Source organism: Psammomys obesus, unplaced genomic scaffold, assembly GCF_907164565.1.
Source record: "Psammomys obesus unplaced genomic scaffold, mPsaObe1.curated_primary_1811, whole genome shotgun sequence".
In the NCBI taxonomy this organism is placed as follows: domain Eukaryota; kingdom Metazoa; phylum Chordata; class Mammalia; order Rodentia; family Muridae; genus Psammomys; species Psammomys obesus.
Window position 1 is genome coordinate 21,881,429 of NW_026596109.1, and position 13,251 is coordinate 21,894,679.

At 41.4% G+C, this 13,251-nt stretch overlaps 1 protein-coding gene across 1 annotated transcript in view; it reads right to left on the minus strand.

Moving 5' to 3' along the window:
* The window catches only part of Xpo1 (exportin 1), a gene marked incomplete at its 5' end in the record, with an annotated part of 36,885 nt that extends 23,876 nt beyond the window's left edge, over positions 1-13,009 (minus strand). Inside the window, 3 exon segments of the mRNA XM_055628879.1 lie at positions 1,468-1,540; positions 4,751-4,852; positions 12,878-13,009. Of these exon segments, the coding sequence (XP_055484854.1) occupies positions 1,468-1,540; positions 4,751-4,852; positions 12,878-13,003 (301 nt within the window).
* Positions 13,010-13,251: the final 242 nt, after the last annotated feature.

Below are 13,251 nucleotides of genomic sequence, written 5' to 3' on the forward strand. Positions count from 1 at the left end.
CACTTATGCAGCCAAGGCCATACCCTCAAACTCCTGGTTCCCTTGCCTAAGCCTTCAAAGTGCTGGCACTACCTACGTGTACCCCTGGACCAAGCAATGTTTTTCCGAAACTTTCTGCCAGAAATGAAGGTAAGTAAGGTTAACATAAGGACGAAAACTACTGTCTGCAAATCAGTGAGAGAAAATACACAGAAACAACTGGGGGCTGGAGAGATGGCTGAGAGGTTAAGAGCACAGCCTGCTTTTCCAGAGGTCCTGAGTTCAATTCCCAGCAACCACATGTGGCTCACAGCCATCTATACCGGGATCTGATGCCCTCTTCAGGTGCCCAGGCACACATACAGGCAGAACACTACATACATACATACATACATACATACATACATACATACATACATACATACATACATACATACATAAGTAAATAAGTAAATAAGCAAATAAATAAATAAATAAATCTATAAAAAAAGTTTCTCCCAGGAATGTGCCTCCCGCCTGGCATGGTGGCATACAGTATTCTTTGACTCCAGCACTCTGTAGGCAGAAACAGGTGGATCTCTAAGTTTGTTCTGAGGCCATCCTAGTCTACAGCATGAGTTCCAGGACAACCAAGGCTGCACGGGCAACAGAGTCTACAAAACAGAAAATGAGGATGTGGCCAACACCATAGAACTGGGATAGCACTGGCAAACAGACCAGGCCAAGAGCCTATAGAGAGGGCACAGTCCTGTGTCTCCACAGAGGGCCAGGCCTAGGAGACCTGCCTGGTACTTGCTACATAACCAATCTCCCTGCCTTAGCCTTCACACTGCCTGGAACTCCAAGGACGGAGCACCACAATCAAATAGGTTGGCTTCTCTGAAGTTACCAGGCTGAGTATTAAGAATGCCGGACCTGTAACAACTATGTCCAAAGATCTCTGGCCAGCATGTCACAGCCATGGAGAAGGTACACAACCATCCCTCTAACAGTGAACATTTCATCCTGAAGCCAAGTTTAAAGCTAAGGCTAAGGGCTGAGAGATGGTCCGTCCAGCTGTTAAAAAGCACGGTCCCCTCCAGGGGACCTGGGTTCGAATCCCACACCCACATGGCTGTCTGTAACTCCAGTTCCAGAAGATCCAACACCCTCACATAGACACACCTGCAAGCAAAACACCAATGCACATAAAAGAAAAATAAACAAATCCTTAAAAAGCTAAGGCTAGTAAGGTCATGGTGCTGTTGGCAGAATATTTGTCTACTATGTTTGAAGTCCTAGGTTTGATCAATACTCACAATAGGCTGTGGCGGCTCAAACCTGTATTCCCAGTCCTCAGGTGGAGGCAAGAGAACCCGAAGTTTGAAGCCAGACTGGCCCACACAGTGCGTTCCAAGACAGCCAGGGCTACAGAGAAGCCCTGTCTCAAAAACTGAAAGTATCAGAACCCAAAGTCGGAACTGTTTTACTCTTAAGGTATTTTCCTACCTTCACACTGGTTCCTTGGAAGAATCTTCCACCTTGTTTTTATCACATTTTCCAAAATTTGTAGTCCATAATACTGAAAATTGGAGAATAAAACTATGTGAATTTCTTGTCATAGGACTAGGACCTTTCAGGATTCACAAATGGACAAACACTCACACATTTATAGCTAACGTTTCAAAAACATTATGCTATCAAGTTTAATTACATATATTAAACAAGGATCTATTCACCCATAAGCTGAGATTTCATGCATTTTCCTCATTTTATTGTTTACTACTCTATGTAACGTCCTGCTGTTTATACATGCTCACACCAGGAGGAAGAACCAAATAAAAAGCCCTTTAGCAGCCAAATGGGCTTATCTGTAGAAGGAAAAATTACAGCCAAATATGAATTCACAGCATAAGTGACTGCTCAGAGGCTCACACATTATTAACACAACCAGGCTCCTAAAAATTTAGTAGCTTGGATGCTATCAAGCTTCCTACCATCCCCTAGGAGTTACAAGCTTTCGGCCAAATATCAAGTGTTGTCACAAAAACTTTCTCTACAAAGGGTTTAAGCATCACTGGTGTGTTACTTAAGGAGCAGCAAGACAAACCCACGGGTTCATTTCCAGTTTAGCCCACCCCTACAGCTTCTATTTCTACTAACTTAAAGATAAACTTTTGTGCACAGTCAAAATACAAATGCATGTTGCAATCTGTATCTACCTTTCAGGTATTCCTCACAAACAGAGAAGCTGTAACTATGTGTGTGAAAAAGTTAAACAACAGATACCAGTTTCAGTCCATTTAGTTCCTCCTGCTGCTTATGCACTCTAAACAGTCAATATTTAAGAATTGACAATACTCCAAGCTTACAACCTACAGTTATGACTATGACCAATTAGTGTGGATAGGCAGGAGGAAGAAAAGGAACCAAAACGTAGTTTGTTTTACCTCAGGATGAGAGGCTAGTAACCAGCTGTGATACCTGAAAGGTACACTCATTCACAGACATGGACTCAGATTGCAAGGTTTGGCTGAGAATAAGAGTTCATCTTTAAAATTGTTAGTCATTTACACAATAAAATAGGAGCATTAGTATTTCAACCAAAGGGATCATATAATAAATGCTCATTTTAACCAAAGCACAATATACTGTCCCAAACCACATTGTGCTCAAATGTTTTTGCTGTTTTCTTTCATTTTCATATTCCACACTTTTTTTTTTTTTTTTTTTTTTTGCTATTTCTACTTAAACTCTACATTTGCAGAACGTTCCTTAAAGTCTTCTAAAACAAGGCCAAAACAAGTTCTCAAGTTGAGAAAGAAATGTCGCTGCAGCATTTCACTCAGCAGCCATGAAGCTGTTGCCCTGCCAGCACTCTACAGCCTGGGCTCCGAAGCACAGAAGACCAAGCTCCTCTAAGCTGAAAACCTACTACCCACTGTGTTACAGAACATGTCCTCTTGCTAATAACCAACCAACGACACTTGAAGCACTAAGAAACAAACACCACAGACTAAAAAATAATAATAATTATTAAAAAAATTAAGATACTTTACTTGATCTCCTCTTTATTTCTCCATCACTATCATATTCATTAATTTATTTATCCTTTATTGATGAATACTCCTGTGTAATATTAATTTACACCCACAGCTTGCTGAAATACAATTAGAACTTTCTAGCAAAGAAGCTGGGGAAGGAGCCCAATAAAAGCACCCACACGCATGGCCAAAAGTGCCTGTGTCCTAACCTCTCCTCATCAAAAACAACTCCAGATACGAAACCTGAAAAGCCAATTCTTGTTCTTTTTGGAAAATAATTTTTTTTCATAAATGTGACGTGATAGCCAGTCTTTAAAAAGAAAAGAAAAAAAAAAAAAAAAAAAGAAAAAAGCCACCAAAACAAAACCAATCCCTGTTTCTACCTTAAAATCTGCAAAATTTGAGTAATCCACTGCTGAGCTATGAAGATGAGGGACAGATAACAGCAAAGACTACATGAAAAAACAAATGCATGAAATGATCCCTATGGCAGAAATTTGAGCCCGTAGAAATACTTATTTTATGCATTGAGATCCCCCTTCCCCACCCGCCACCCCTGAAACAAAAAACAATTGATGAACAGAATTGAGTTAAAGGGAATCAAAAGGGTAGACCTTGTGGAGGCCTGCCGTCAAAGCCTAGCTGTGTCAGTGGCACAGGAAGACACCCTTTTCTTCCTATTACAAGCAATCAACATAATGGAACATTATGATTAATATCAGGTAGTGTTAACATCTTTAACGAAAAAAAATGACTGCATAAAGCCAAATGTCATAGTGCATAAATTTAGCACCAAATCATTTGTAATTTATGTAAATTGAAGAATTCTTTACCTGTTGCTTTCTTTCTGTTCCTCTAATCATCTCATTTTTCACAAGACAAATTTGAGTTTTTAAAAATACTGTTGATAAATCAACTTAAACATTAGTAATGTCTGTCAGTATAAAAAGCAAAATTTACCAGGCAAGCACACAGGCAAACACCGTTATGTTACTTAAGGTTAGCACTTTGAGGAAGTTCTGGGCTGCATTTTTGCCTTAAAATTTACAAGATGTCAAAACTAATTAATATTTTAAAACTATTAACACACTCTGATTTGATAAACAGATGTGCACATGGCTATTTTCTGTTTTAACACAATGTATATCAAGTAGAAACCTTTTGTGTATTAAACAGAATGCCATGCTATTTTATTACTTTAAGGCGTTTAAAGAGAAGCGTGAATCATCAAGCATTAAACAGTCAAAACACATTTTGATCAACCCTTCTGTTCAAACTCAAGGAAAAAAAAAAAAGCCCCGAGTAGTAACATTTTCAATTCCAATTAAGAACTGAGCTGCTGCCTCACTGGAAACACTGGCACCGTGAGTAGGGTTTCAAGCTGTCCACACTCCTGGGTGTTGGTGGCGCCTAACATGTATTACATTGATTACTTGCCCAAAATAATTTGTTCTGTCTCATCTCTGAATAACGTTTACAACTTATGCTACACACACGTTCTCCATGGAAAAAACCCTCCACCCCAAAACGAAAAACCAGCTTGCGTACTAGTCCCAATTACAAAAACTTCATTCATAATTCTTAGGACTATTTGCAAGAACTCTAAGCTTCAGAGTAATTTTGAGATAAGTTAGCAATATAAAATGATTTGGTAACAAATGCTAATACTTAAAATGAGATACCTTCCTCAAAGTTTATGACTGGAAGAAAAGAATAACGGACTTTTAAAACCACTTCCACTTGCTTACTTTCGTGTTCATGTTCTGCGAAAACTCCAATATTGTGTCGACGCGTGTCCAAGCATCAGGGTGTTCCTTTAAATGTGTCAGTACTTCTTGAGCCATTCTTTGCTAAAATGTTACATAAAAAGAATTAAGCTACTGTATTTAGAATTCACTAAAATGTAAAGTACAGAGAAAAAGATACCCATAATAACGCAGCGACACTTGTACTGTTAGAAACATTTGAAAAATAAACTCTTCCAGAACTAGAAACTCTTCAGGATTGGCAGGACAAAGCTATAATCCCAATTACTCAAGAGCAGGGTAAGACAGGATTCCCAAGCTCTTCAGCTCCCCAGAAGTTCAAACAACCAGTCTTGACTAGTGAGACCAGACCCTGGAGAAGGCTCATCACCAAGCCTGATGGCGCATGCTCCATTCCCAGAGCCCATATGGTACAAAGAGAAACAACCTTCAAACACTGATACAAACATACACTTTAAAAAAAATAGCTGCATGTCAATGAACCTAGCAGTTAAGAATACTGAGAATCATGGTTTCTGATTGCAGAGACAGCCATAGCAGCATACACACACTTTTTAAGGAACGGGGGAGGAGAAAGGACTTTAGAGGGGGGGGGTTATTCAACCATTTTTTGCAAATCTATTTATTAAACTGAATTTAAATTCATCAAGGAAGGGTTTAGGAGAGCCCTGTGGCAGAACACAGGCTTAGAATAAGGAAGGCCCCAGATTCAATGTCTAATGCTAAACGGCAATACACACCTTTAATCCCAGCAATGGAAAAGGCAGAGGCAAGAGGATCTGTGAGATTTGAGTCCAGCCTGGTCTACATAGTGAGTTCCAGGCCAGTCAAGGCTACATGAGACTCAAATAGAAGATATACTTAGTCAAGTGTTTTGGCACATGCCTTCAATAATCCCAGTACTAGGAGGTAGATCTCATAGTTCAAGGCCAGGCTATTCTACATAACAAGTCCTGGAACATCCAGGGCTACATAAAGATCCAGTCTCAAAAAAAAAAAAAAAAAAAGGAAAAAAAGCATATGGCCATGTGTGACGCCACACACCTTTAATCCCAGCACTGGGAAGGCAAAGGCAAGTGGATCTGAGTTTGAGGACAGCCTGACTGTCTACAGATTTGAAACCAGGAAAACCATGGCTACAGAAGATTTGTAATTTCTTCTTCAACTTGTCCTTTGCATTTAGTATAGTTTTAAAGATCTAGCCTTGTTTACATTACTATGTCTAGCTTCTTTGATTTAGGCTTAACATTTTTTAATAATACATTTTACGTAAGTCTTTAGTCTACTGACATTTTTCTTTTCTGAAAAGCTTGATCTTTTCACATTTTTTTACTGTTATTTTGTAGCTGAACCATCTCCACTTCTACAAATTTATAAGCATGACTCAGGCATAGTGATATATACCTGAAATCCCAACACTCAAAAGACAAAGTAAAAATAAATTTAATCCCAGCACTCAGGGAGGCAGAGACAGGCAGATCTTTGTGTGATAATAAATTAAAACAACACAAAACAAACCCGAGAGGCTAAAGCAGAGAAGCTGCCAGCCTAGACTTTGTTTCAAAGGGAAAAAGGCCTATTTTGGCCCTGAATAAGCAAGTACCATCATACTCATTATGACCGCACTAATCAACAGAACATCTGCGAGCAGGCGCAATGCACTCGAAGCTGCAATCCCTGCAGCTGGGAAGGAGATACAGCAAGATGAGGCCTCCAAGCCAGCCGGGCATAGGACATCACCCGCCTGTGTACCATTCGCATGCAGTGCCTGTGATGACCAGAAGAGGGCACCGGAGCCCCTGGAACTGAAGCGACACACAGCGGCAAACCACCATGTGCGTACTGGAAATTGAGCCTGGGTCCTCAGAAAGAGCAAGCAGTGCTCTTCATCTCTGAACCATCTCAATGGCTCCCATCCCGTCTTTAGAACAAACAAAACCCCACCCCCCCTTTTTTTTTCTTTTTTAAGATTTACTTATTTTATGTATTTGAGCACTCTACCTGGACGTACACCGGCACACCAAGAGGGCACCAGATCCCATTATAGATTGTTATGAGCCACCATGTGGTTGCTGGGAATTGAACTCAGGACCTCTGACAGTGCTCTTAACCACTGAGCCATCTCTCCAGCTCAAAACCCACATCTTTTAGGAGCTGGAGAGTTGGCTTAGAGGTTGCAGGCACTTGCTATTCTTCCAGGACCCAGGTTCAATTATGAGCACCCATCAGCTCACAACTCCCTGTACCTCTGGCTCCATCACCTTCTAGTCTAAAGGCAGCTGCACAACACCACCCTATTACAAATACACTCAACATATATTTTGGTTCTAAAATGCACCCAAAAGCCACTGTCAAATTTGAAAGAACTCAGCCATCCATCTCCTACGCAGAATGTCTTGGATTCGAAGTTAGGTCATGCAGTAGGGTTTTTTTTGTTTTTTGTTTGTTTGTTTTGTTTTGTTTTGCCTGTGCCTATCTCTGTGGGCCACAAGCATACACTATGTAGCCCTGGCTGGCTTAAGAGCTACAATAAGCCTCTTGATTATACCTCCTAAGTTACAGTTGAACATTCCCACATCCAAAGGTGGGCAGTGTCTAATCCTAATGTTCTCCCTGAGAATAACTGCAGTATGAACTGGTAATAAAACAGTCCATGGCATGAATCTTTCCCTAGTGAAACTTACTGCTTCTCTGAGTTGTTAGTCCAGACAAGATTGCTCTGAGGATTCCCCTGCCTCAGTAGCTATCCTTTCTCTAAGTGCTAGGACTGCAGGCCTGAGGCACACTAGCATCAGATGGGTCAGATCATCTGACGTGCTGAGCATCACAATGTAAACACTTTCCATACTATAACCGTTTGTTTCAACCTCCACAACTAACATGTTCTTTGCTATTAGTTATAATCTCATGCTTGGAATTAACAGCTGTATTTGTACCATAGTATCTTCTTAATTTTGTCCTATTTCCCATTCTTCTATTATCTTACAATCTCAAAAGGGGTTAAAAGAGCAAAGGAACAAAAAGGGGGAAAGCCTAGTATTGCCCCTTGTCATAAATGCACGTAAAAGCAAAGAATAGAAGAGTCCATCCAATACTGACACTCACACCCATTCCTCACTGTTTTTTTTTTTTTTTTCTTTCCCCTTTTGGCTAACCAGGTAAACAGAAGAGGCCCTGTGTGTGTGTGTGTGTGGGGGGGGGGGGGCTGCACTGAGTGCAGTGAATACAGAAAGTGGGTGTGGGATTTCCAGGTGTTGGAGTTAGAGGTGTTTGTGATGTGCCTGAAGTAAAACTCAGAGAACCACACGCTCTTGAGTGCCGGGCTGTCTCCCCAGCCTCCAACTACTGCAGGGTTTCTCTGTGCTGCAACCTGGCTGTCCTCAAACTCAGAGATCTGCCTGCCTCTGGCTTTCCAGGGCCATGTGCCATGCCGCGCTGGTGTCTCACTAGACTATGCTGTCCTATACTATACTATTCTTCTCTACTCTATGCTACCTTACTACAGCATTATCTTACTCTACTGCCTATATATGCAAAAGTTGTCCATATAAATTAAGTGAAAAATTTAGCTATTTCATGCTTTAAAAAATGTGAGGTTCTGGTAATTCATCTTGAAATTTATTTAGCATAGCTGGGCATGGTGGTGGCATGCACCTTTTATGCCAGCACTCAGAAGCATGGGCATGTTGGACTGCGAGTTTATGGTCTGCAAGGCAAATTCCAGGCCAGCCAGAATGACACAGTGACACTGTTAAAGAGACAGAGAGAGCTGCAGGTATAGTTTTCTAGACCTGTCCCTAGTGACCTCGTTACCAGCTAGAATCCACATCCCGAAGTGCATAAATTTTACTTTATAACATAAATTTGACATTATAACAATCTATTATGAGATTAGCAAAGAAAATGATGGAATCAAACCATGTAATCAAGCCATGTTTAATTTTTTTTCTGAGAATTAACAGCAAAATCTACTTTTCCTTTTCCATTTCTGCAACGCTCAGGTCTGACCCAAAGGTTTCATGCATACTAGGTAAGCACTGAGCTAGTATCCCCAGGCTTTTCTAAACTGAGACAGCACAAATCACACAGGCATCCGCACCCCCGTGGTCATCCTGTGCCAGCACTCAGAGCTGAAATTACGGGTTCATATACCACCCGAAGTGGCTTAAAGGTGCCCTTATCATCACAAACCTGAGCATCCGCTCCCTGCCAAAGGGTACTGTGATCGCCCTTCACAGACTGCATCACTCACCTTCCAAAGGCAGCAGCATTTTGTGCGTGGGGCTTTCAGAGTAACACCTAGGGACTCCGTAAGAAAACTGCTATGTAACTAGAGAGTTCTTAAGGACACCAATGTGCGTAATAAAAGCTGAGCAAGATGAATGGCACTTGTATGTAATCCCACTACTGTAGGTGAAGGCAAAGGATCATGAATTCAAGAAAAACTCAAGGCCATCAATCTCCACCTACCAAGTGTGTCCTCTAAGAACAGACAACAAAATGCGGGAGACAACCCTCAGCTGGTTCAGGCTTGCCTAGCATGCGGGAAGGCCTGGACTCAACCCCAGCAGAGCATAAACCTGGAGCCGTGGCACGTGACTGTAACCCTAACACTGGAGGTGGAGGCAGAAGGACCAGAAACTCAAGGTCATCCCAGGATATGATCACACCTCAAAAACACAAACCAAGGGTTAAGTCATGTGATAGATGATAATTTCTATACAAGTTTTCTCAGTTTGTTACTGGAAACAGTTCTTTCTCAAAAACAAAGTACACTTATAAACACTAGGTTGCGATTAAGTTCCCATGCCATTCAGGCTGGCCTGATTCCCCTGCTTCCACTGTTTCTATGTTTTTAAAAATCTCAGTACTTGGGAGGATGAGGCCAGCCTGGGCTACAGAGGTCCAGGGCAGCACAGCATCCACACACAACAACATCTTGTCTCCAAACAGAGAGGGGTAATGGTGCTGGAAAGATGGCTCAGCAGTTCAAAGCACTAGTTGCCATTGCAGAAAACCTTAGTTCCACCCCTAGCACCCATTTGATGGTTAACTACCATTTATAATCTCAGTTTTGGGGATCCAACAGGCACGCATATGGTACACACACATGCACATATAAAGCAAAACAAATCTTTAGCGGAAAAAAAAAGCCCACGGCAATTTTCCCTCTCTGCAAACTTAGCCCTTAAAATCTTTAGATTCTGCTCTATGTGTATGAGTGTTTTGCCTGCACATTTACAGGCATCACATTCTTTATGCCCTCAGCGGTCAGGAGACCCTAGAACTAGAGTTCAAGGTTGTTAGAAAGCACCACATCTGGGTCCTCTGCAAAAGTAACGAGTACTCATAACTGCAGAGCCATCTTCCAAGCCTCCCCCAAGCTCTCTTTATATAGTCAAACCAGTATCACAGAGTCTAAGTGAATGAAAAGATCCATGTATAGTTTATCTCTCATTCATTTTAAACAATTTAAAATGTATGAGAGCACCCAAGGTCAAACAATATCTTAACAAGTCAGACTTGTTCCCAAATGCCTTGGGAGGCAGGGTACACTGGAGTTCAAGGCCAGCCTGGTCCACATAGTGAGGTTCCAGCCAGCTAGAGCTACATGGTGAGACCCTGTTTTTAACCTACCACCCACTACCTCACCCCCTAAAAAACACAAAACAAAATTTCTAGCAGACAATTGTCCAAGGAACCAATATTTTGGCAACAATACTTGCACTGTTAGATGTTGTCACGTTACAAGACTTGGTCAGAACAGAGTACTTGAGACTGGCTCTGAGCCTAGCACACAGAAAATGTTAAGTGTTCATTCCTGATGCTCCCGTCTCCCTAGCGCTGAGAGAACAAAAAACATGCTCCACCACAGCCAACCTTTCTTAAAAGATTTCTGCCCCGATTTCAGAACATTTTAGTCTATATTCAACGCATATACTATACTATACGTGTGTGCGTGAGAGAGAGAGAGAGAGAGAGAGAGAGAGAGAGAGAGAGAGAGAGAGAATGTGTGCGGAAGTCAGAAGACACTAACTCTCCAAACTCCTCCTACCAGGTGGGCCCAGGGACTGAACGCACGCTGTTTACACATTACCAGGCCACTGTGCAAAATTTTCCTCAAAACTACTGTTTCACAAATATTGCAGCTTGTTACATGGTTTTAATAACCTACATACACTCCTGTCTCATGTCTTTTCTCTTGACAGTTTCTCTTTATAGCTAAGGCTGGCCTGAAACTTGCCTCTGTCTCATGTCTCTAGGACCACAGGCCAACACCTATTTTATAATTAAGTGTTAAATCAAAATAGTTTATTTTTAAGGTAATTATCTGTACTAACAGGACTTCTTTTACAACAGCACAAAATTCAGAAATATATACGTATTTTAGTTCCTGCCTGGCCTGGATTTCACCAAGTAGATTGCGCCCATCTCAGACTTCTTCCTGCCTCCGCCTCTCAGAGTGCCAAGATTAAAGAAGCGTATCACAACCTGGCTCATACTGGATTTTTAGATAAATACCTGAAAGACTTCTGCAACTTCAACTGGGAGTGAGAGGCTTAGTAGCCATGCTATGGCTAGTAGTCCAATCTGCGTCTCCTCACCAGAATCCACACGGGACAGACCAGGTAGTCCTTTGACCTTAACAGAAGCAACTAGGTGGCACAATGGTACCCACATGCACAAACCACATACATGATAAAGTCGATTAGAAAGAGCACATCAAATCTGGGCAGCTGGGACAGGAGACATGGTTCAGCGGTGAAAAGCACCGGCTGCTCTTCTAGAGGACCTGGGCTCAATTCCCAGCACCCACAGGACCCTCACGACTGTGGCTCCAATTCTAGGGTATCTGAGCCTCATACACATACATGCAGGCAATACACTAACACACATAAGCTAAAAAGAAACAAGTCATAAAAACAATACTATTGATTAAAATAGAAAAGTCAGGCAGTGATAGCACATATCTGAGTTCAGAGCCAGCCTGCTCTACAGAGCAAGTTCCAGGACAGCCAGGGGTCCACAGAGGAAGCCATCTCAGAAAACAAATGCAAAGGTTCTGGGTTTGACTCCTGGCATCACATGGTGGCTCAATGTCTGTAACCCTAGTCCAGGACCTAAACACCACCTTCCGGCCTCTGTGAATAACAGGCACAGAATGACAGAGAGGCAAACACCCATATCCATAAAAAAAAAGACTAACTCCAAATACATTAGGTATACATAAAGGTACAAATAAGCTTTTTGAATTGGTATTACAAGTATCCATGACTTCACCCAGCACAAATACACTTTAGTAACTGACAGTGGGTTCTACTTTATTTAAGAAGATTGTTTGGGGGGACTGGAGAGATGGCTCAGTGGTTAAGAGCACTGTCAGCTCTTCCAAAAGACCTGAGTTCAATTCCCAGCACACACATGGCAGCTCACACTGTCTGTAACGCCAATTCTAAGGGGTCTGACACCTTCACGCTAATAAATGAAATAAAATAAATTTAAAAAAAGATTGTTTGGAATTAAGAAGAACTGACAAGTGGGGACTGGACAGATGGTGTCACAGTTCCAGAGTTCAGTTCCTGGCATCCACAATCTACCTAAAACTCCAGCTCTAGGATTATCTGACCTCCAAAGCGCCCCTCAAAACAACCCAAACAAACAGAATCAACCAGGACTGGTGGTGCCTGCCTTAACTCCGACACCCGTATATAAGCAGGCCTCTTTGAGCTGGAGCCAGCCTGGTCTACAGTTTGGGGCTTCAAAAGGAAAAATAAATAGAAGAAAAGCCAAATCTCAGCACTCAGGGAGGCAGAGGCAGGTGGAGCTCTGAGTTCAATGCCAGCCTGGTCTACAAAGCAAGTCTAGGACACAGAGAAACCCTGTCTCAACTCCCTCACCCCACAAAAACCGAAACAAAACAAAAGCCAGATAAATATATTCCCAAGTTTCCCTCTTAACCATGGCCAACATTAATACTTTCCCCAGACTATTAGTAAATAATTTCTAATTTACATAAACTATAGAATATATTGTATAAAAAGCAGAAAACTTCCCAACTACTTCGTTACATTTAAATAATTTTATCAAGGTTTTCATAATCTACTTTACCTGGGCTCCTTCTCCATGGTATAAGCAATTCACCACATTGTCTAAAAGGTTGATGTCCAGTTTTTGGCTGAAATCAAGCAGCTGGCGAGCTGCATGGTCTGCTAACATTGTCATAATTGCTGGCATAGATTACTGAAAGAAAAAAAAGTGACGTTACTTAAGTCTGGGCAGCAGGAACACTCATTCTAGTCAAGTAATTTTACTTCAACACTGTTCATTCACATACTTGGATTACAGAAATTTTACAATTATGAAACAAGTTAACAAAATTATATTATTTTTTTTCAAAATTATATTATTAAGCTGTTCTATATATAACTGCACTAGCTATTAGGTTCATTCTACTTTCCTTAGATTTATACTACATTTTTTTC